At 43.7% G+C, this 25,166-nt stretch overlaps 1 protein-coding gene and 1 long non-coding RNA gene across 2 annotated transcripts; one reads left to right on the top strand and one right to left on the bottom strand.

Moving 5' to 3' along the window:
- Positions 1-1,671: 1,671 nt before the first annotated feature.
- On the top strand, positions 1,672-25,166 carry LOC135234533 (ankyrin repeat domain-containing protein SOWAHB). The gene is made up of 12 exons (XM_064299232.1): positions 1,672-1,998; positions 4,922-4,983; positions 5,357-5,644; positions 9,657-9,800; positions 14,059-14,115; positions 14,341-14,442; positions 14,891-14,902; positions 17,421-17,423; positions 19,115-19,201; positions 21,497-21,569; positions 21,707-21,796; positions 23,540-25,166. The coding sequence occupies exons 1-12, from the start codon at positions 1,875-1,877 to the stop codon at positions 23,725-23,727; spliced, it is 1,230 nt and encodes a 409-aa protein (XP_064155302.1). The 5' UTR covers positions 1,672-1,874; the 3' UTR covers positions 23,728-25,166.
- On the bottom strand, positions 10,860-13,179 carry LOC135234534 (uncharacterized). The gene is made up of 2 exons (XR_010324129.1): positions 12,795-13,179; positions 10,860-11,342 (listed from the first exon to the last, which is right to left on the bottom strand). It is a non-coding gene; the product is annotated as an uncharacterized LOC135234534 (long non-coding RNA).

Raw genomic sequence — 25,166 nt, 5'->3', positions numbered from 1 at the left:
AATAAATAAATTTACAGACACATTTATTGATGTGTGTACAGGTTTAGTATTTTTTAGCTCAGAGAGACAGCAGTCAGCGCAATTAAATAAGTGACAATCCTGAACGATTATGTCCCATTGTAATTGTCTCAGCATGTAAGAAGATTATTGTAATTTCAATATTGTGTTTTTTAGGAGTTTAACACCATATGAAAATGAAATCAGAGGCATATTTTTAATCAAACAGGAGTTCATTTAGATAGCAGCCAGTTACAGCAGAAAGCTGCAGGATTATCAGTCACTTTTAATATTTACAATGCTTTGGTACAATTAAGCTGACATATGCAAGCAGGATCACAGCTCAACAGTCGCTGCTCCTCTATTGGTCATTTTTAAAAGATTCATACCTCCTCAGCATTGATTGGCAGCCATGCTTCTAGTCTGCCTTGTTTTTTAAATGTGTCTGGTAATACCCATGCATGTATATGACAAAGAAGAAAAACCCTGTAAGTTTGGGGCTTTATTGTGCAGACGTGTGAAGTTGTTTGTGAATTTGGTCTGTTGAAATGGGGTCAGAAGGTAAAGAAATTATTGTTTTTAAGGACTGAGAATTTATGGTCATTGTGGTTATTTCTGTAGGAAATTCAGAAAAGTGCCAAACTTACAATGCTGTAAGAATGTCTCAGCCGGCCCTAATTGCATGCTAGAGTTTTGCTTTTTAGCCATCTGTCACTTATTTCCTCTGACCAATCACAATCCAATCAAACAAACCTGGAATTTGAATGAATAACCCTGCTATGTATCAACTGGTGAAACACTCTCTGTTTTTAATGGCTTGGCCTTTGTGTTTGTTATCTCAGGGATGTAAAGTCATTTTACCCAAGCCACATCCCTGGACTTGGTAATACACAGAAAAAGAAAATTGTTGTCATTCTATTGTGATGCGCGTTCATATTAATTTTGCTGTTGGAGCTTTGGGGCCAGTGTACCTGATGTGTACGTTTAAGGAAAGTTTGGAATTTTCAAAGTCAAATTTAAGCCCCAGATTCCTCTTTGGCTATCACACGTAGCACTCATGCTATCTTAATAAGACTACTGTAGAGCCTAAAATGGGATTTTATTTTTTTTTTGAGTGTGGGTGCACAGAAACAGGAATTATATATTTATTGACTGTGCTTTTGGAATAAAGCCAGAGCAAAGCCATGTTCTAATCTTTACTCTTTACTCTGAATCTTTATTACAGGGTATTCTTGGTGAATTCATTTCCATTAAAGTGTGTCTTCTGGAAGGCTGCAACTTGCAATACCATATTGTTAACTGTAAATGTATGTTTTTATGATCTTGAAATATAAAATGCAATGATAAAAGCTTTATTTGATTTTATTCTCATCACAGAACAAATCTCCTAACCATGTTACGATATTATATAACTCTGAATGATTAATGAGCTTCAAAAGCATCATCTTCCCTTTTAGACCATCAAAGGGTGCGTTTCTTCAGTGATATCCCTTAAAATGGTCTTCTTTTCTCTAAAATGCTCTTTCTTGTTTCAACGTCGTGCGAGAAATAGGCCTACCAAACTCGAGTACCGCTACCTTCTCTCTTAATTTTTTAACTCGAAACAAATGTGTTATTTAGCCTACCACAACTACAGTTTTTCCTTCTTCTTTTTTTTTTACAAAGGCAACTAAGGGTTAATCGGTGGAGGCGTGATGACTGCCTGGATCTGAGTCTGGGTGGAGTGACGTTGGACGGTCGCTGGTAGAAAGTTTTAATTAGCGGATTTAAAACACCAAAATGCTTCAGTCACAAATACACTTTTGCTGAACTCCTGAATTTAAGGAAGGGAATAAATTATCATAAATAGTCTGCTAGTTTTTGAACGTCCAGCGAAGATGGGAGACGTCAGTGAAGAGTCCTTACTGGATTACATCTTCAGGGCAGGGGGAAGGGTTAAGAACGCAGACTTATTAAAAACATACAAACATTTTATTAGCCATAATGACCAGCAACTGCGTGGTGAGTAGTAAACAACACGAACCTGGCACCTATCGCTTACTACTGCGACGATTAATAGTTGCATGATGTCAGTGTGCGCTCGTTCGAGTTTAGTACCGTTCTATCTACCACTGATGTCCTTAGCATAGCATAATGCAGTGAGCTTACTTATTTGTTATTTTACCATGTTGTTTATGTTATATATTGTGTTCCCACGGTGTATTCGTTGTTCGTGTGCATTTCATAAATCTCCTCCGCCTTCACTTGGGTCGTTTCAGCACTAGCAAGTTTTCTTTGCTAGCAAGCTAAAACATCTGTTTCTCGTTTGGCGAAAAGATACTGTTTCATTTCGAGTACAGTCATTTCCTTTCGATGTCATGTGCTATGCCTGGTAGTAACGGATTCCTACAAGGTTATTCACAGTCAGAAGATACACGCCGTTCTATATAAACTCTAATCTGCCTAACTGCCTACCTATTCAAAACGCAGTGAATCGCTGCGGTTTGCTTTGCCAGCTCATATTGCTTCGGCAGCCGCAGTCAGTCATGCGTACATGTGAACAGACAGTACTTATTGACACTATATTTATTTAGTATTGAGTGCTGTCAGTACATCGATGCACATACACACACGTTACATTGTGTAAGAGATGCATAGATAATCGTAGCCTTGTTCACATCTTAGAGCTTTGTTGACTCTTCTGGTTGTATTTCCATTCATCAGACCCCTGAAAGGTTTGACGTTGCCTAATGTCAGGAGTTTTCAGAAATGAGTGTACGATGTTTGAATCTGACGTATCTACGTGATTGTCCCAGTGATTTTGAACAAGACCACGCACGTTACGAAGTTCACATTCTTTTGGTGACACAGATGTTGAATCCCAACACCGGCAACTTTTCAAGGCTAGTTTCCCCTTTCACCCACAAACTTACAGCGCATGGAGCCCAGCAATAAACATGACATGTACAAGAGGCTTTTTTAGTTTGATATAATAATACATTATGACCTTGGCTCAGGGACATTGTGGACGGCTGTCCAGATGTATTTTGTCTGGTGTTTTAACAGTAGTGTGTCAGGACAATGGGTGCCAGCTGCTTGGGGAGAATGCCATCTGACATGGCTGTCCAATTAAGATAATTATTTCCTCGATCTTAAAGCAGGGCTCAGTAGCAGCATTTACAAGTATGAAGGGGGGAGGGATTTTTTAAATTTTTTTCAGAGTTTGAGTATAACCAAAGCTGTTTGGGAACAAGACATATCTTACATTTTTTGGTTAGTTTGTCTGTATTCGGCTCAGGCTAATGAATAACTGAAATGTAAACCTCTAGACAAGCCTGGAATTCTCCTGGTGGTGTTGCAAGTGGGGGCATCCTTTGAGTTTCCTGTTTGTTGCAGCTAACTGTCCCTATATGCTTTGCTTCCTTTCGTCCGGAAACAGGAGGTACTGACTTATCAGGGGACTATATTTTCCCACAAACAGAAGCTTAAATTGTGGTTACAGCCTAAGGGTATGGGATTAACACAAATAGCTGCCTCAGCTTTGTTGTATCTAGACAGTGAATAAGACAGGCGGTAATGTTCTGGAGGTCCACACCCCCCAGATAATGAAACGGACAAAATTAATCGGCTCTTTTCCGAAAACTTCAGGTTCAGCCTTAGATAAATATGTACCTCGAGTGATTCCATGAAAATAATCTTGTGAAACTTGCTGGGATGCATCAAATACTTATAGATCATCTTGGCGAAAGCCATTGACTGCTTGCAAATTTCATTTTAAAACCTTTCCTTGAGAATCCTTGTCAAACACTAAATTGGCTTTTACCAAAATGTAAGACTGGAAATTGCTTATCTAATGGGATATAGATATTAATGCACGCTAACTGTCCAGTCAACATAATATGTCAGCAGCAAATAGCCCTAAGTGCCTTTGGCTTGGCATCTAACTTGGTCATTCATTTTGGTGAATAAATTAAGTTGAGTCCAGATTGGAAATCATTTTGCGCTGGCGGTCTGGAGTCTGCTTGGCTTCTATAGGAAAAGGGCTGAGAGGAAACAGGGACAGCGAGCTGTCAGTTGATAGATGTGTTGTTTTAATTAGACTTCCTGTGCGATCCGGCACGGTGCTCTGCAGAGGTAGCGGTGAGTTTCCTCCCATGTGTTCTCATCCGTTGTTTCGGGGGGAGGTTGTTTTGTAACTGAAGCCATGTGGGGGCTTGTCCGGAATCCCTCTTTCCCCTTCGCCTCCAGCCTCAAGACGGGGGGTGGGGGGGTGGGGGGGTGGTAGGGCGGGGGCGGTGGTTCAATCCTGATTATCGATCTGCCCCCAAGCCCCACCCAGGAATTTGTTTAAAGCCCTGACTAGATGGATGTCAATCAAGTGACAAGCATAAAAAGGCTGGGCTACTTGCTCTTTTCATGAAATGTTGTAATGTTTTTATATATGCTATGTTGCTCAACCGAAACTGTGTCAGGAAAACCCCACTGAACTCAGTTTAGTCAAATCTGCTACAGGACTGCTTTGTGGGGTTATGTATTTTTTGTTCCATGTTGCCATACCAAAGAAATGATTCTGTGTATCCATTCTGATATATGCTGTAGTTATATGCATTCAAAATAGCATATACTGTACATTAAGTGCATATGCGTATACATGAGACATTATAACATAGCATAGGCATTATACGCATACGCATGCAATGTATGACTCAATATAACAGAGCATTTGTATTATATGCAAAGTATGAGATGTATGAGAAATTTTAAGATGGCATATTCATTATATGCTAATGCACGCAATGGATAAAACATAATTAGCATGTTCATTTTATGTTATAATGTCTCGTTTCATTGTGATAAATATGGTAATGTCACAGTTAGTGAGTTCACAGTCGTAAGTTTGGGTTGTTTCACTTTTATTTGCAATAATTAATGTTTCTTTTCCCAGCCAAATACAGAGAGGAGTTCAAACTCGTCATTGACAGGATCGCCGTGGTGAAGTCAGAGAATGTAAGTGAAAGAGCCGAGCAGGGACACACAAGCCTGACCCTCAAGGCCAGTATTACTGCCGGGTTACATTCTTCTCCTCCAATCGGGGACTGATTTAGATCTGGATCAGCAGGTGAGCAGAATCTCTGGCCAATCAATGACAGTAATCAATCAACTGTCAGGTGGAAAAGAGAATCGGAAGCATTACTGGCTTTGAGGGTCTGAGGTGTGTCCCTGCAGCAGTGCGTTATTGTAAACAGCAGGCTTTGCGTATTCCTTCAAACCAGAGTAAAGTGATTGAATTGGCTCAGGCTGACTGTCGCGGTGTACTCTGAGGCGGACGAGTCTTTCTTATGGCGTCTTTTGACTGTTGCTGTCGCATGCTCTCTCTCAGGGTGAGAAGTACCTGGTGCTGAAAAAGAAATACAAGCAGCTGATGCAGGAGAGAGAGGCGGGGCGGGCGACCGACAGCAAGGCCGGCCCCCCCAGCCTCGTCGTCACGGCGCCGAGGGAGGTGGGAGAGGCCCCCTCCTGCCCCCAGGGCTCCGGCTCCTCAGAGGACCCTCGTCCCCATGCCAGGGGCCCCGCTGGGAAGCCGGAGGTGGCCAAATCCGCCTCGGTGTACCACCAAGGGCCCACCATCACCATCACGGGATGCCCCGACAGTGACAGCCCTGAAGAGGTGAGGCCAGTTTATTTTTTTGTCTTTGAGCAGTATCAGATGATCCCCTAGTGTCTGGCACTGACCAGCCGACGTCTGTCTCGCTAATGTTAGCCTATTGCCCTGAGGCAGGTGTCCCTAAAACCCAGTCCTGGAGAGCCATAGGTCATTGTGTTGCCAACCAATGCCGGGGCTTTCTCACATTTCAGGGCTCAAAGCTGACATATTTTTCAAGGAGAATGTGCGTTCCTCAATTGAAATATTTAGGAAAATCTGCTGAGAACCCCGATTAGTAGAGGCGATCCTAAAAAGTTTCACCAGTTACCACCATTTTTTGCAGCAAATGCTCCTAAAATGGTAGAACTGTAGAGGCCTGTATTTCTCTCTGCATCTACCTTCAAACCGAAAGGTCCATGTAAGTGCTAGCAGATTTAATGACTGGGAAAATGATGATTTTGCACTTCTTCCTTTTCCCCAAGTAACTGCATTGCATATGAGATTGTTAGCCTGCCAAAACATTCAATTCTCACCTCTACAAATCTTCTTCCATTGGCTACCATCCTCGGCTCATGTTAGATTGTAGACTGTGGTGCTGACCTACCGGCAATCCATAGGGTGAGCTCAGACCCTACAACCCTGCCAGACGTCCACAGCCTATGCTGCAGCTGGTTTTTTTCTTGCCTTTATATCAAAACCCAGACTCCTCTCTCTGCTAGCACTGCTAGCTTTGATTTACTGAGCATTAGCATGTTGTGACTGAGGGTACACTATGTGACTGATGTAATAGAATTACTGTATCAGGGGCTGCTGGACGGCTCATCCTGTTAAGGCACTGCTCCAGACCTGGTTTTGAATACAGACTTTTCCAGTACTGACTGTCGCTGATAGCTCTTTATTGCATTTACATTGCAATCATTTAACAGGCACTTTTAACCAGAGCAATATACACTAGTGGAGAACATCAGTGTTACTCTCAGGAATGCACAGTAAAATGTCCAGTGTTAATTCAACTCTTAACAGATAACATTTGGTCCCACATTCCAGAGTTGAATTAACACTGTTAGGGTTGAATTAACACTGAACATTTTTCTGTGATTTGGTATCACGAAGAAGGCACAGAGGCCCATTTATAAACAATAGGTGTAATGTTAACCTAACACCAATTTGTATTGTAACAGACAAAAAAAACAATAGACCGATAACCTAAGACAGATCTATCCCTTACATTATCCAAAAGCAAAAGAAAAAAGAAAGAAATAAAGAAATAAAGAAAAGATGTCCAAAGGGGTTAAGGGGTGCCATAGTGCAGTCTGGTGAGTCATCAGTCTGTGCTGGAAGATGGGCAGGGTTTCTGCTGTTCCGACTGCAGTCAGAAGTTCACTCCACCAGAACAAACAGGAGTTGTGTCCTGGAAGTACAAACATGCAGGGGGAGGGGCTTGATGCCCAGAGGTAGCAGAACGGAGGGCTCCGGTTGGTGTGTAGTGTCTGATGATCTTTTGAAGATGTGATGGAGCTGTCCCTTTAGCACTATGGTTTGAATTGAATGTGGCTTACATAGCCAGCTGAGGGAGATGAGGTGTGATATTCTTGCTGAGGGACAGTTTGTTGTCCAGCACCACTCTGAGATTCCTAGCAGATGAAGAAGGCAACACTGTGGTGCCATCCAGGGTGAAGGATAGGTCCAGCAAGGGGGGGGGACTTAGCTAGTAAGTGCAGTATCTCAGTTTTAGCAAAGATGATCATTAGGCAATGATTACTCATCCAGCTTGAGATATCTTGTAGGCAAGCTGGGATGTGTGTCAGAGCCAGTTTATTGGGGGGGTGTGAGAGCCCTGGGAAGAGAAGGTTTTCAGCCGGGTGACAGCAACTCACTCCACACTAGTGACCCCTGCTGGTCAATCAAGTGCTTGTGGTCCACCTGTTAAGCTGCACTTGAAATGTCTTCTACAAATTCGTAGACGGTTGGGTTGAGAGCGCAGGTTGCAGCGATGATCTCGGATGATAGTTACATGTAACAGACAGCACAAGTATTCACACAGACACCGAGCCTGATGCACTTGGGTTTTATTAAGTGTGTGGATCACAACCGTTGTTGCTGTTTAAAGTGGCTGACGTTGTGGCTGGTGCTGTTGCTGTGATGGTCCGTGTGCATCTCCGGTTGACCCCGATCTCACTGCATGCAGCGCAGATAAAGGTTAGAATTAATCATGTAATTGCCCACAGCTGCGACTGCCAGCTGGTTAAACCACTCCCCCTTCTCTCCGCCTGCAGCTGGTACCACAAGCACACCACCCCTTCACATTACAATTGTTTGATACAAACTAGTATCTAGTATAAAATAAACATTTTTTAAAGTATTGTGAGACTACTGGAAGTAACAGGTTGCTGTCCCTATGGCTTACAGTTAGCATTAGTGTTCTCAATGCAACTAGGTCTGTAGTTCAACATGCTAACATGTAGCTTGCAGACAAAGGCAGGAAATATTTTCAGTTTGTTCCTGCAGATTCCCCAAAAGTAAGTTAGGAAAAACAGTGTTGGATTTTTGGATAAACATAAACAGAATTAATTGCACACAAATCCGCAGCTATAACACTGAATGTAATGTTACTTAGTGTTGATTACAGGTCTGTGAGACTCATATGTACCAATCAACCTTTCATTTGTTACAATTACAACTACGCATAACTCATACTGTTGTTTGTGACACATAACCATTGTCTGTTTATTTCCAGCCAACATAAGCTGTTGGGCATCTCGATTATCACAGGGCTGCATTCAACAGCAGTTGTTCTGTGGCATCAGAGAGAAGTCCTAATGACATTTCAATGCTAGCTACAGTACAACATGCTTATTCACAGAAACGAGCTTCCCTAAGCCGTAGGTGCCGTTTCTAACACCCAGCTAGTGTATGGGCGTGTTTAGAGATAAGGGGGAGGGAAAATTACACAAACTTGCTGATTTCATTGCCTTATCTTTGTTAAGGGAGGTGTAGCTGGACCCTGTTTTTTTTTTTTAGTTGGGCAATCAGCGAAGACAGCCAAGAAGCTGCTCATGTTTCTCACAGAATCTGTTGGCATCACGAAAAGCTGGTTTCACCTGTATATCTCATTGTTTGCCTTTGTTGGCGTTTCACTCATGGATGTCTGAACGTATTCCACCCGCACACCGAGGAAATCTCGACTGCGCGGGCGAGTGCAAGTCCTGCACAGACACGAGCAAGCAAACCGCCGACTCTCCCATCGAAACACGCAGGGATTCTCTTCACCCCATTCATTCAGCGACAACATAAATCAGCATTTCGGTCAAGGTGGCTGTGTTTGAGATATATCCATTTTGGATGAATTTAGGTGTGTTTGTGCAGAGGTTTTGAAGATCCAATGTCTCAAATCTCTTCAGAGGCATTTTGGGAGCAGACCCAAGCCCCCATACGCAAGATATAATAAAAGAGAGCAGAGATATGTCATCCAGTGTTGATGTGGGAGTTCTTTGTTCATTTGTACCGATGTTTGTCTGGATGTCATAGGTAAAGCACGGTCGATTGCACAATGGTAAAATTAATTACAGAAGTATTTTCTCTGACTATACAAAGCTTTTATTAGTTAGTACGTGCCCTGCTCAACAAACTGAGCTAGCTTCGCTGGGTCTGTTTTAAAGCTGTCACTAACCTCACCAGATTAGTATTCTTTCTGTGGATTTTGAAGTTGTTTAGAAGTTAAGTAATAGCTGGAAGCTTAACAAATAATTATGTTTGAGAGAAGTGTTTTATTAGTTCTTTATAAAGTGGGGAAGGAATTCCTTAGTTTTTCTGGGCTTTTTGAAGTGGATTCTGTGGACCTCCATAGAGCAAATATGATAAAGAAAAAGTGTTTCTGTTAGGGAGGACAGATGGTTTACCAGTGTGCAGTGAGTGTGTGTTTCTTATTTATCAGAAGCTTCAATGATTATTCATAGTTCTGCTTTTAGAACGGTGATCTCGCAGATTAAGACGGACGGAAACAGGAAACCTCGCTTTGTCCTGTATCGGCCACTAGGGGCAGCGGACAGAGGAGGTGGAGGGGCAGCTCTCCCCTGCCGGATCAGAAGAAATTCTGGAATCGGAACCCGAAGAGCTTCCGGAAGACACCGCCATCCCTACCGATGGGGAAGACCAAGCTGATGGGGACACGGGTTCAAAGGTGAGAGGTCAGGCCCCATCTGCGTGCCTGACGTTGTGAGACTTCAGGAACTTTCCCCAAGTGCAGGAAATTAAAAAAAAGACATTAGTTTCAGAGGGTTAGTTTCAGGGCAACAGTACATACCAGTGAATGATAGGACTGGGGGTTGGGGGTGGGGGTTGGGAGGGGTTGAAAAGAGAGAGAGAGAAGTCCTAAAAACATGAATGGGTTTCCCCCACATAGGCTCCAGTTTGCACTGGGATTTTAAGTTGTTTCTCATGATACGCCCCACCATTAGAGCAGCTGTCTTTTACTTTAAAATGCACACCTTCCTGTGTGCATTGTTTGACCACAGCTAGGTCAGTTGTGTGCCAAATATAACCATCTCTAAACCTGCAGTTCTGTGGCCATCATCTTATTGGGCTATATTACCACAAGTATCCACTAGATGGCATACTACAAGCAAACCAGTTTGAAAACACATACCTTTTGATTTCTTTGGCACTGAGATAGGATGGTTTGTGTGTAAATTCCTTTACGGCCAAGAGTTCATATACTAGTTTGTCCTTCAGTGGTAAAGTAAAGAGAAGGGTAAATATTCTGCCATTTGTACAGGCTTCTATATAGTATCCACTATCCACTCTTTACACAAATAATATGGAAATCAACTGTGCTTAAGCAGCAGCTTGAAAAGGGGTTAACACATCAATAAATTTGCATTTGTATAACAACTTATTCTAAATAAGTAAAAGGGAAAGTTGCATCCATCATTGCCAGTGATTGGGTGTTGAAAACACGTGTGTTGAAGTTCAGAAGACATTTTCCAGAAATATAATATATGGACTAGGAATAAAACCGCATCCATTGTCCTTTCAAGGTTGCGGCTTAAGCTAAATTCCTCATTTTATTTCCCTATTTACGCAAATTATTTAAACACCCTGTGCAACAAAAGCCAGTTCAGGCAACAAAAAAAAAAAAAGGGGGGGGGGGGGGGGGGGGGACAGTGCGCAAAAATAATTCCCTGTTTTTTTGAGAAACAAGTGCACGATTATTAAAAATCGGTGTCCATTTTGGATTACGGGGGTAAATACGTGTTTATTTCACTGGTCCCCAGATGGACACGTACAGAGAGGTTTGGTTGGGCTCTTCTATCCCTTGCACACACTCAATAGCATGTTCAATACTTGTGTCCTGGTGCTTTGTAGATAAGCAGATTACAACCATTACTAAATTATTCTGGCCGCATGTAAACCGCTAGAACACTGTCCAGGCGGTGTTTTTTTAATGCTTGCAACTTTACATTTTCAAATGGCAGATTGGTTTGTGGCATGATGTAACAGATCCGTCCCGTTTCCCGTCGTGCTTCCGCCGTCGGACTCTCGGACCGTCGGACTCTCGGGATGAGAAATGTCGTGATGCGCGTCCGTGGGAAAATATTTTGGAAGCGATCCGCGGTCCGGAGGAGCGGCCACGGACAGACCCCGCCCGCATTCTCAGAACAGCCGCAATGAGTTATGGAGTCTCGCGGCCGAGGGGTCAGCCCACACGTCCATCACATTTAGCCTTTTAAAGACAAAGGACGTTAGATATATTAGAGATATTAATACAGAGACACGCGGACAAGCTGCATGAAAAATATGGGCCTACATTTTCCATTTGTCTTGAGTGTTCATCGTCCATTTGCTACGGACAAATGAAACTGCCACGTTAAAAACAAGTTTCCAATGCTGTTGATGTAGTGTAGCCTGCATAACCTCAGAGGGAGGTGTCATTACTATCAAAATGTCTGTCTTGTCTTTACCTGCTTATTAAGTGTGCTAAAAGGTGTGCTTTTCTTTGCCGGCTCATTAAGTGTGCTGAAAGGTTTCCAAAAGCTATGTGTGCTCCACCACTGTTCTTCAGTTCAGTAATTTTTGTATTTGATTGTCTCTTTTACAACAGTTGGGCTGACGTTCATCTGGTGCTACTTTTTTGCCTACATATATTTTATGAGTTAAATTTAATCGCCTTGGTTGTAAATGCACAGGCTTGAAACGTAGGCTACAGCTTGCTTTCCCTTCCTTTGAGCCTCTGGTCCGCGTTGTAACAGGCGTTTCTGTCCAGAGCATTCCCCAGAAATCCCAGGCGAATCAGAGGCAATCTGTCACGGTACACTGTAGTTCAGTTTCACAACTTGCCTTCTGGCCGGTGTGTTTTCTGCTTTCCAATAGCAAGTTTTTTGCGTTAGCTCCATAATACTGAGGGCAGTTGGTGTAATGCCTGTAATGTGGTAAGTGCGAGGTACACCGTTTTTACGCGAGAGTGAACCATTTCTGGGCTGTTATGTTTGTACAGTTAAATTCACTGGAAAATCAGTCATCTGCATGGGCAAATTCGGAACGGGAGCTTTCTTGTTTTTGCGGTTCCTATTCTTTGCGTCGTGATTTACTGCACAGCACTGTCTAAGGCTGCTTAATTGTCAGCGGAGACTCCAAACATATTCTTGTTTCTCACTCCCCTCTTTCCGAAACATACTCTCCACGCCTCGCTGCTCTTTGTTGCCCCTTCAGGAGAAATAGGCACGTGTCTGTGCGGAATTAGTCCCATAAATACCGCTCCACTTTTAGCGAAAGAAGGAGTGAATTTGATTGTCACCGCCATCGAGATGAAAGGACTAGGCTGTGTTTGCTCGTCTGCGTTCCAGCGCAGGCCTCTCTCGACCTGAGAACAATTAGCAGCCGAGCACTTTGCGGAGCATTAATCAGTGTAAACGGCGCTTTGATATGCGCTGAGATGTCAGGGACTTGTTTTCTTAAACGCGACAACCTCTCCTGAAAACGAGCGGCGTTCGGGGGGAAAATGGACAGTGGAGCGGTCCTCGTCAGCTCGGTAAACAGAACCCCGCTTTTGGAAAATTGCGTGTAGTTGGGCGCAATTATCGCTTCTACTCCTGAGAGCTGTCAGGGGCAGGCGATTTGGAGCGAACGTTAGGCTTCCTGATTGCCCTGATAAAACACAGCCAGGGGAACCGCTCACCTCTGAAATGCGCAGTGTGAGTCCCTTCAGCGCCCGTATTCATGAAGTATCTAGGAGCACTAAACTACTATCAGTTTAGCCGTCTAGCTCATAATTAGGGCCATTTGTTTTTCCTGACTTCATTTATAACATGCAGTTTTGTCATCCAAGTTACACCAAGAAGACAATAAACAACTTTCTGACACTTGTTAAGCAATCATCGCAGTACCTTAAACATCTCAGTTAATGACCACAGGGATGTACAAACTGGTCAGAGAAGGGTTGGTGTCATTGCAGGATTTTTGCATGGCAGTAACCGATTCAACTAATCAATTAATATTGGCTTAATCCAGGTACTTTATTAGTTGCGTTGGTGTTTGGTGCTCAGCTAGAATCATGCACCATGGACCAACACTGGATCTTTTCATGTAAGATTGGACACCCCTGATTTAGAGACCAACAAGCTCTTCAATCAGTCCTTAATTATGTAATTGCTGTGTTTGACTGCTTACCAGTGATTTAGTGTAATTAGAGTGCCTACAGCGACAGCCCGAGAGGACTGAAATACAGGTCAGAAGTTTGCGAGGTCACATGTTCAGGGAAAACTCATAATGGTCATGTTTAAGATGCGGAGAGGAGAAAACTGATCCTAGATCAGCCTCAATTCCTTTTGTGGAGAAAAGGCTTTTTAAAATGTGTTGCTTGCTGTTGTGGACATGTGAAGTGATCCTCTTAGTGGCTTCAGTGCTGTTCATAAGCCTGCTGAGATCCCTGTTTCCAGCAGAGTAGTGTAGACCAGTGGATTGAAACTTACTGAACAAAGGTTTCTATAAAATCGTATATTACAGGTTTGAGGTTGATTTTGGAAAGTGGGTTGCTGTTGTAAAGTAGTTTGTTTTACAATGTTGCTGTAAAGTTATACAATAACTGTATATAAATATGCCACTGTGCACTAGTTTGAGCACTATTTTTTCTGTTTGAATGAAACAAATCTTTGGGAAAGTTGTGTTTGAATTGTGAAATTCTTTCTGACAGCACTACTGACAAGTGATGTATTTTACAGGTTTGCTGTTAAGTTATATTTTACAGGTTTGCTGTAAAGTTATATATTTTACAGGACTGCCATCAAGTGATATATTTTACAGGCTTGCTGTAAAGTGATATATTTTGCAGGATTCTGTAAAGTGATATATTTAACAGGATGGCTGATGTGCTATCCTGGCGCTATGGGGCCAAGCACACCGAACAATCAGAGGAGCTGAGTATATGTTCTGCTCTCTTGCAGTCAGACCTGGAGCAGGAAGAGGAGGGCACAGGCAGCATAGGATCCAACTCTGTGGCTGTGAGTGACATTTCCCTACTCTGACCGGGTCCTCTTCTGGTCATGCTTGCATGTGACACATGGGCAGGCATGAACATGGAGTTGACGCCTGAGCTGTGGTTCAACATGATGGAGAGTTGCATGTCACTGTGTGTGTGTGTGTGTGTGTTCAGTGTAATAAGTGTGTGTGTATGTGTGTTGTGAGTAATAAATGTGTGTGTAAAGTATACGTGCTGTTTCTCCCAGTTGGATCCTCTGGAGAAAGAGTGGATGCACTCTGCAGCCTGTGGCCGACTGGCCCACCTTTCACAGCTACTCAAACAGGAGCCCTCACTCGCCTACAAGAAGGTACCCTACGCACGCGCACACACACACCACACACACACACACACACACACCCCTACACACCACACACACACACACACACACACACACACACGAACACACATTCTCACACACACACACAGGCATGCCCAGGTATTGCTGCCTTGCTGCACTCTCATTGGATGAAAGTATGCCATAGACTGTCGTTACAGCCAGAGACTGGCAGACATCATTTGTGGTTTCAAACTGAACTGCAGGAAAAGTGATGATGTAAACACTGTAATCTCTCTGGTATTAAATTGATTTTAAGATCCTACTACAGGATAAGGATATTTCAGCAAATAAACACAGCATTTTACAATGTTATTTGGCTAGTGCTGTACTATAATTATTTACCATCCATGTTTACACTTGTTTACTTTGTGATGGAATCCTAATGTTTTTATTATTGTTTTCTTATATTTCAAAACAGGACTTTACTTCAGTAAGTACAGATTTTCTCTGCTTATACTGCTCCATGCTTCATGTTTGAAATGAATTATGGATGAGTGTGTGTACATGCACATGCATACATGTGTGTATGTGCATGAGCATGTGTTCTTGTGTGCAGGCTTGTCTGTGCATGCTTTTTTGCATGTGAGTGTGTGTGTGCCTGTGCATGTGATTGCAATTATTGACATCTTAAGACCGGGAATTTAATTTTTTTTCCCTCTGTGGAGGACATAAGTGTGTCTTAACCTCAAGAACACCATGCATTCTCCAGTGCTGATGCCTACACTACAATAAAATCAGATTTTTGAAGATATTCTCACAGCAACATGTTTTTGTCATTCAAGACAATTGTATTATGTCAAAAAAATGTAAATACTTAAACTTTTTTCTGTATCCCTGGAGGGTAAAACAAACTCACCAAAAGAGGTTTGTTAAATGTGTGCTGCTTACATTTACTTGTCAGTCAAAAGGGTAAAGGCTGGTTGAATCCGAGGCAGAATAAAGCTAATGGACCATTTCTTTTTTCTTTCTGTGGTGGTGCTCTGACTGTGACCATGACTGTCATTCCAGGGGGTAAGTGATATCTATGGTAACTCTGCCTGTGCTACACCACCCTTAATATCTGGGCATTATGACTGTTTACACTGCACCGCCTGCTGGTCACCATGGATACAGATTTCTGTGAAAAATGGTGCGTCTAAGACTTGTGACCATGACTAGTCACTTCCAGTGGGCTAATGTGCAGTGAGTACTCTAGCTGCTAACTCTGAACCTGTAGCTACAACCAGCCCTGTGTTTAACCTATCTGGCATTATGACTGTTATAAAATCCACTAGACCGCCTGCGCTGGAAAATGGTCAGTTTAGGGGACGGTAACAGATCCTTCCTGTAGATGGGGATAAGCTGAATGTAGGTAGTCCTTCTGGGCCCTTTGCTGCAGGGTCTCAGATGCTGCGTGATATCTGAAGGCCGCTCTGTGTTTCCCATGCTCGGAACATAGCGTAAATCCCTGAGCGCGCTGCGCTGGACAAACTACGGCAAGTTTAGGGGCGGTAAAGATCACCTCCTTACGAACCCAAAAAAAGAGAGCGCCGTTTACAGACCACATCTGGACGATAGATTTCAAAGGTCCACGCGTCAAAGGGTTGTGAAAGTTTGGTTTTAGCCCCTCTGCCTCGCCCCCAGCCCTCCCAGCCCCCCCACCCAGCTCCTTTATCCTCTCCTCCCTTGCTCCGTGCGCTTAAGAGATTGCGGCGCTGTTTGTCGTTCCTCCCCGTGTCTCAGTTCTCACACTGTCCTCTCCGGGACCACCTTCTAAGATCACCTAAGCCTCTGTCATCTCCACTCAGACAAGATACACGGCGGCCATTGAAGTGCATGGGGATTAGAGGGGGCTCTTAAGACTGGGGCCACTTAAAGATAATCTGGAAGTAATAGAAGAGGGCTGGATGAATTGTGGTTGGGGGGGGGTGGGGTGGGGGGGACAATGGCCGCCTCGTCCCCCTGGAAGGTGCCGGATCCTCCTTGTGCCCCTTTGATGTACTGCCCGCTCGGGGAATGCCTTTATGGTGATGTCATGCGCTCCCAGAATCCTGTCTGTTCCCGACTTGCCTGGTACAGTCGCCGAAGGGAGATTCGCGCACGTTGTGTTGGCCGGCCGTGGTCAACGAGGGGTTAAGAAGGGTATCGTTCCCATACAGGCAGTTGCAGACCATTTGGGTCTGGGGTTGGCCAATTGCGAGGGAACACATATTTCAGGGGAGACTCTGATCCTTGTCTGGGGTTTCGGGATGCACCATTAACTGCAAATTCACAGGCCAGCTCAAAGCAGCCCATAGGAAATGCAATATAGTGAAATATAGCTGATGTTCTTAATATGTGGTTGAAAATATAATGATAAACATATTTTACTGTTGTTTACATGTGTAATAATATATTGCAGAATTTGAAAGCGACAAGTGTACATTTGCCCATATATGTTGGGCAGCATATCTATATAGTTATATTAATATACTTCCAGTCCACAAGGGTGTGTGATGCCTCAGGTATTTTATGTGATCATTGGACTATTGCTATTAATAATAATGATAATGTTAATATATAATTGTAATAGTAATATTTTTAATTAATTAATCTCCATGAAGTCATTTTCTTGAAAAATAATGCCAGTACGCTTTCAACATTACCCTCCTTTTCCTTCCAAACCGTGGAACCTGTTGGGGAAAATCCCTGCAGCTCTCTCGGGGGTAGGCTATTAGAAATAGGGCCAGAATTACAAATGTAGAGTAAACACTCTTTCTTATGTCTGTCAAGTTCCTTAGCAACGTGTGTATTATTTTAAATCGGTCACTATTCGTCTAGCTGGCTTAAAGGTGGTGATCAGTGGTCAAGAGGGCTTGTCTCTTCACTTTGATCTGATTTTTAATTTTTCTTCTTCCCTCTCTGTGGTACTGGAACCCCATTCCTCCTGCCTGTTCCCCAACTGGCCTCTGACTCCTGCCTGCATGCAGTTTGTAAGTATAGCATTGAAGCAGTACCCTCTCCTACTCCTTTTCCTTAAGATCTGACCGGCAATCTGGACACTGGGTCATTTGTGTGTCAGGCTCTTCCCTCATTCTGATTAGTTAAGCCCAGTTCAGATCCAAACCACGATGGCCAATGAGACGAGAGAGAGTAGTTTTCAGGTGAAAAGTCAGGAATAAACGGAATGTTACTAACTGAAGACTGCAGCACGGTTCACATCGAAATAATGGCAAACAGATTTTGAGTTGCGTTGATTTGTCTTGTCTTTTAACTCTGGACTTGCGTCTCGAGGTCCTTAGCAGCCATCAGAAAATGTTGGGAAGTTCAGTAGATCACGCCGAACACAGGAAGCTTTATGAAAAGGGTCTTGTCGTCTGATGGCTTTTTGATCTGAAGCAGCCGTGAGAGGAAGCGGGGGTCTGTCGGCCGATGATGGAGTGAGCCTGGCCGGCCGCTTTCGGGCCCGGGACAGGCCCGTGAGGGACGCCCCCCCTGCCCTCTGCGACGGGAGACGGCGCATCCTGTTCGGCCTCGTCCGTCAGGCGCGGCCGGTGGGGAGTCCCGTCGCGCGCCAGTCAAACGGCCGGCCGCCCAATCCGTCTGTCCGAGTGGATGACAGGCGCGGACAAAAGGCATGCGAATACCGCGGCCAGACGCCATCCATCACTCCCCCTGGCCTGCGGTCCCCAGACTGGGATGTGTAGAGGAAGGCCCTCCCGGTGGCTCGTCCCAGCGCTAAGATGCATGTGTTAATTGAGTTAATTGTCCTGTAATAACGTGATTACTCGCGCTGTCTTTTTTTTGTCTTTGGCCGAGTAGAGCATAACGGGCTGTCATTCTGAGAGCTTTCATTCCATTACCGAACCTTTAAGTGTAAGATTACACACACTCTTCTTTCGGTTTGATTCATCCGTTGGAAACAAAACCCTCAGGGAACACTAATGCCTGTGTGTGTTAGTGTGTGAGTGAGCCTGTATGTACAGCATGTTGTGTATATGATGTAAATGTGTGTGACAGTGTTGTGTATTGATAGTAAATGCTTTTGTGTGTATGTTTATTTGTGTACATGAATGTTGTGTGTTATTGTTTTAATTCTGTGTAATGTGCTCAGTGTTATGTGTGTATACTGCGACGTGTATGTGTGTGTGTAATGTGTGATTAGTGTGGTGTGTGGAGGAGTGCACGGTGTGTGTTTTTTATGTGTGTGTGTGTGTGTGTGTGAGCATGTGCGCGGGCCCCTGCCTGTCAGGGTCTGGCGGCAGGCAGTTGCAGGGCGGGGCCTCCCAGCTGCGGGTCACACCAACATCATCAATCTTACGGGGGCTGACAGCAGGCCGGCCCCCCCGCCGGGGGCACACTGGTGTGTTGTTTTGTAATTAGCCCCGCGTTAAATGGCAGGAAGCCGTCCCTCAGCTCCCTCTAGCGCACAGCTGGGCCTCCCTGTCAGCCGGCCAATGGCGGCCTCTGGCCGAGGTGGGGGGTGGGGGGTGGGGGGCAGGCACCACCCACAGGTGTCACAGATTCCAGCTCGCGGTGGTTATTTTCCTCTGAAGGCTCGTGTTTTTCTTACCTGTGTAATAACCGGGGGCCAGCGTTTCACTGTCTGCCCACGGTGTTGGCCTTGGGATTGGTCTGTCGGTTGCTCGGCGTCCAACGTCTTCCCTCTTCTCATTGGCTGCAGACCGCCCTGCACTGGGCCGCCAAGCATGGCAAAGGGGACATGGCGGCCATGATGGCCAACGCGGGGGCTGACGTCAACACCAAAGCTGTGAGTAGCACATCCAAACACTGTAGCGTGTGGAGGATCCAACCATGATTCAAATGAGTTTTTGAATTTTTAAGAGAGCTCCTGCATTTACACAGAATTCATTTGAACTTGTGCTCTCACCAGGCACAGGTCTTACTTCATTTGAAATACTTTGGACATGTTTGGATAAAACTGTTCAGATTATAGAGAATTCTACATGAAACATGTTCTTTCACCCATATACAGGAACAAAAGTTTTCTTTGATATGACTGCAAATTTAAAATGCTAATGGTGTTTAAAGTTCTAACCGGTTTGCGTGAGTGCTTTCAAATTCTGCCAACATCTTAAAAAAAAAGGTTAGGTACGTTGAGAAAAAGTACCTCAAGTACATATTTGACCTGGGTCTGATGCAGTCCCTGCAGAAAGGTCCTCTTTGGCTGGAACACTGTCCTGCATCTGTGAAAATGAAAATGAATTGCGGAGGTGTGCGGAGAGAGTGGCGATTCTCTTTCTTTCTGATGGAATGTGTGGACCGTATGAGCAATCAGTTCAGTTCTCTTCACTTTCGAAATTCTGGGAAACGAAGATGCTTAACTAAGATGCCGCTCCAAACAGACGGGCAACAAACCAGCAATGACTGCAGCTGTTTTTACTCCTTCTGTGTGTGACGCATGGCTGCGTACTGTGCTAAGCGCTAGTAGCTGTGGCCGTTGTTGGTTCCTTGGCCATCTGTTTGGAACGCTACCGGCACGTTTTATGTCACGTCTGGTGCCACATAATGATAAACAAACAGAATATTCGTTTTGGCAAATGCAAATTGTTCATCTCGTTTCTGTGTGGTTTGTGCCTCTGTGTCGTTGGCTTGGTAACTCCACCATTTTGTGACAGTAACTTGAGTCCTGCCTTAGTTACAAACAACATGAAGAATGTTTTTTGATGCTAACATGAAATTAATTGCTCTCTTTTGTGTTTTTTGGGTGGGTTTCTGCTTCTACCCTGAAGCATGTGAGTATTAAACATTTTCCCATTTTATTCCCTTAAAAGGAAATATTTAAATGTGCAGAGAACCATGTTACCTCATGGATTTGGCGTATACAAAAAAACTTTTAATTCAATTAAAATATGTGTATTTTAAGTGTATCATTATATTTTTTTAAAAATCTATTGCAGTCTATTCCAGCGGTGTTGGAATACAGTTGGAATTACAGTCATGAGAGGGAAATGAATCCATGGGTTACAGTTGAGGGTGATTGACTGCCATTCAAGCACTAATCAGTGTTCTTCACCTCAAATAATCTGGTAAAGGCCCAGCTGTATAAATCAGTGACTGCGTACGCATAAGACGTACACATGCTCAGCGTGATTCACACTAGGCCGTATCGGCTAGGAACACAAACAGCGGAATACATGGCGGGTTGCTTTCCCATATCCGCGTTCTTAATGAGCTGTGCTGTGGGCAAACTCTGTTCCATTTCTTTCCATAATTTTCCAGTCAATTGCACTTGGCTTTGCGTGTTGTTTCTGTAAACCCTGTCCGCCCCTCTCCACTGTTCATTTATATTCTTTTTTTGTTTTCCTTTTCGTTTTTCTTTTCCTGCTTGGATGGGTGGTGGTGGGATTCTCTAGGGTGTAAGTATTAAAAATCTTCAGTTAATATTTTAGGCATTTCTTCAGGACAAAGCTTTCTTGAAAATATTTTATTATAATATATAATTTATTTATAACATTTTATTATAAAACACATCAACCTGATGTATTTTGAATGCAAAGTGACAGTTTTGTTCTGATGAAGGCATTCCAATATGTCAGGTTGAGTGCTAATAAAAAAATTTCTGTCCTCAGTTCTTCCGTGATTCTAGTGTTACCTTGCTCCTTGGGCATAAAGATAAATTCTTCAATCCCTGGATGAAAGGGCCCTCTATATTGAATAGTATGATGTGTTTAGTTCATTTCTACCCAAAACAGAATTATGAATTATGCGGACCAGCTAAGTAAGTAGTGGAATCTGACATCTGACATTTTTAGAATTCATTGGGGAACAGTGCACATTAAGAGGATGAAATTAATATTTTTCTCTACAGAAAGTGTAGTTTTGAGATATTGAGCCTTAGAGTCCACACAGCACATCCTCTGCATATCACTTGTCATATGTTCAGAGAGAGCTGGTGGTTTAGCTGGGTGGTTCATTCTGTATAGACACTGTCCCCGTGTGTGTATGGGCCCAGCGGTCTGTTATCGGACCCGAAACCTGAACCGCGCCAGCGTGGACCGAGGCCCACCGCGACCGCGTGTTCTCACGGTCTGCTCTTCCGCAGGGCTACACCCCCCTGCACATCGCCGCCCTGCACGGTCACCGCCACATCGTCGACCTGCTCATCGGGACCTACGGTAAAGCAGCCGCGGCGCACGCTCCGCATTTCAGACGCTCAAACTCGCCTTCGCCGCCTTCGCCTTCGGGCGCGTGGGCGGAGTCAGGGAGTCGCTCCCGGTGCGCCGGCCGTTTATCTGTCCGTCCGTCTCCGCAGGTGCCAGAGAGAACGTGCGGGATTACAGCGGACACCTGGCCTGCCACTACCTCGGCACGCGGGAGGACCGGGGAGCGTACCCCGGACTAGGTGAGTTCCTGTGGTCGTGCTTCTTTATCTGTGCGGATGAATGCATGTCAGCTTGTCCACTGATGGAGATTCCCAGCATTAATACTTTCATGAAAATGGCAGCATAATTTACAGGGGGAGGCCAAAGAGGCAAGACACTTGCTCTGTAGTATAAAATTTAAACTTAATTGTAGTTCTAAAAACATGATGTTTTGGCCGTAGCACATCGAGTCAGGCCGTTGGAGCACAACTGATGTTTTTCTAGCATACAAATTAAGGATATATATATATATATATGGCTGGGATTCAATCAAGATTTGACGGACGGACGTTTAAATGAAAGTGTTCATTTTCTTCTTCACCAGCTGCTTTAGGTAGTCCAGCAATAAGTCAAAAGCGAAGTGCCACACTACCACAAAGTGTATGTCTTTGTGCTTGTGGGTATATCACACATTTGTTTTTGAGAACTAAACATTTTTTATTTAAGGTTTTCTTTTGTTCTGAAATTCATAAAGAAAGTCATATTCATAGACATAATTGACAGGATACTTCTGAGAAATCCTTTTCACAGTAATGATGAGAGCTTTTGTCAGGAAACCAAAGAGATCAGCTAAAAATCAGTGTTTGGAGTTTTGCTATCACAACTAGCTTAGTCGCATCCACATTTTAAAACTTTGGTGAACATTGTCATTGTCTCTATATGAACTATAAGAGAGAAAATCAAATATGGCCCTGGGGGACAGTACTAGCAATCAGGAAGTGAATTAGATCTGGGATACCAGGTGAGCCGAACCTCTGTCCAGTCAGTGACATTATTCTAGCAATTGATTAGTTAATCGGTTATCAGGTACAAAGGGAAATTAGCAGTACTACTGGCCGCAATGGCCAGAGTATGCCTGATTTGGGGTTTAAAAACTTTTTTTTTTTTTTTTTGCTTTTATATATCTGAGAGTGAACTGGAACACCGGCAGCATTTGGAAGTTTTGTTTTGCAGTCAGCTTTTGTCCTTAAAGACAACTGAAACACATTCCCCGAAATCCTCTTTGCTCCAGAAACGTCACACAAACCGTAAACCAATTATACGTGTACGCCATATGTCTAGAAAAATGGGTTCAAAATTCAGAAGTCGGCGTGCTCTGCCAAAGACGTTTGTTCCCCAGATAAGCTCTCAGCATTAATCTGCAAAGGATTAAATGTATTTCTAAAGGCGGCTGTGCCTTATATTGGACCCTGGTGAATCCCACCTCCCCACGTTGTCCCCCTACGACTGCTTAAAATTGGGTTTGGCTCTCGGAGTGACCTCCTCTCCTCTCCCCACCACCCCCTCTGTCCTGTCTGTAATGAGATGCGAAAACATGTCCCAAAAATATGTCCAGTAACTTATATCACTCAAAAGATTAATCCGACGAAAATGTGTGTTATAAATTGGGCGAGACTTGTTGAGTGGTTTTATTTTCAGGTTAGGAAAACTATATAGTTGGATAAATACTATAAAAATAAAGACTATAGAGCTTGATGATGAGCTAAAAGTTCAGTAAAGGAAATTACATTGTGTTCACATGACATTTTATGAATCCACAGATAAATCAGTTTTGATATCACTGTCGTGTAGTTAAATGCTGAAAATATCACATTGTAACTTAAAAACCTTCCAAAAAGAAAGACAAATCAAGAATGGAAATCTATTACTTCTTCATATATTGGGAAATGTCTATTTTTGTTTTGCACAGGGCACTAACTGTCTGTTTGTTGTGTTCACTTCAGAGTTCCAGGTGGCCCAGAGCACTGAGCGGAGGAACAGGAAGCTGGCGGCCCTCTTCCACCACAAAGGCTCCGGTGGCTCCCGAAAAAAGTGGGGCTCGGTGGAGGACCTGGGTGCAGGGGCCGAAGAGAGGGCCACACCCCATCAGCTGGCCCTGCCCGCCTTCCGGCCCCGCAAGTTCTCACGCTAAGGCTGACAATGGGCTCGAATGCACACACACACGCACACGCAGGCACACACGTGCACATGCAGGCACACACGTGCACACGCAGGCACACACGTGCACATGCAGGCACACACGTGCACACGCAGGCACACACGTGCACATGCAGGCACACACGTGCACACGCAGGCACACACATATACACATGCACACACCCCAATGCATGACCTTACTCACACACACACACACGTGCACACGTACACACGCATATACACACATACACACGTGCACACACAGGCACACGCATACACACGCAGGCACACACATACACACGTGCACACACCCCAATGCATGACCTTACTCACACACACACACACACACACACACACACACACATGCAGGGCAGTATCAGGCTGGTGACAGTAACACACACAGGGCCGGTCGGGTTCAGGGATTCCATTATCAATCACACAGCTTTTTCAAACTTCGGGTCATTGTTGTTATTTTTGGAACATGTGACCAGTGCACCTGAGCCTTGTCCCTGTGATCAGCTTAAGGAAAATATTAAAAATATTAATATTGAAAATATTTTTTAAATATCTGCATCCTGGAAAGTTGTGGAAAGTGTGCATTAATTCCACTACCAAAAATCGAAGTTTCTTGTATTATTAGAATATTGTTTTCAGTTGGTAGAAATTGCTTCGGGATAAACTGAGGCAAAATACATTAGTGTTTTGTTTAGCATGGTCACTGATACTGTAACTTTAAAGGTGTCTGTTACAAGTCAGCCAATCCTGTTTCCTGTGGAGTACTTACAGACTTCTCTCACATAACATGCACTGTGTCACATAAGAAGTGCATGGACCTGGAGATAACCAGATAACTAATTTACTTGGTATTGAATGATATCGAATATTTTCAATTGATGTCAGTGTTGTGATACCATCAGTATTTATTACCATTTAATTGCTTTCGTTATATTTGCCGTTTTAGGCCATTATAGGTCATTTTTAGGGCCTGAATGTAAAAGCAAATGTGCAGGAAGGTAGATTTTCATTCTTTAGTATGTACTGCTGTGTTCTGTCAACTTTTCATGTAACATTCTATGCGTAAATAGTACATAATTTGGCAGTAGCTGAGAAGCCATAAAAACTCTACCTTACCTTAATCATGTAGGTTCCAGTTAGAAATATGATTCGTATCACCATTCTGGATTTTTATTATATTTTCTGAGCTTTACATACACCTTTTTCTCTGTCAAAATACCAAAGACTTCATCGCAAAAGCTTACTTTGCACACTTTGTATTTAATATGTAAATTGCTGTTCTGTAATTGAATGGCTTTGGCTTCTTATGTTATGTGTACTTTTAGTTATTCCTCTTGTCTTACCTTATTGGTGGACTGAAGATGTACCAAGATGGTGGACGATTTGGTCCTTGCCGAATAAAGAACAAAGGATCATTGA

This window comes from Anguilla rostrata, chromosome 11 (assembly GCF_018555375.3).
Source record: "Anguilla rostrata isolate EN2019 chromosome 11, ASM1855537v3, whole genome shotgun sequence".
Taxonomy (NCBI): domain Eukaryota; kingdom Metazoa; phylum Chordata; class Actinopteri; order Anguilliformes; family Anguillidae; genus Anguilla; species Anguilla rostrata.
Note: the sequence above shows the minus strand (reverse complement) of the source record. Positions and strands in the feature narration are given on the sequence as shown.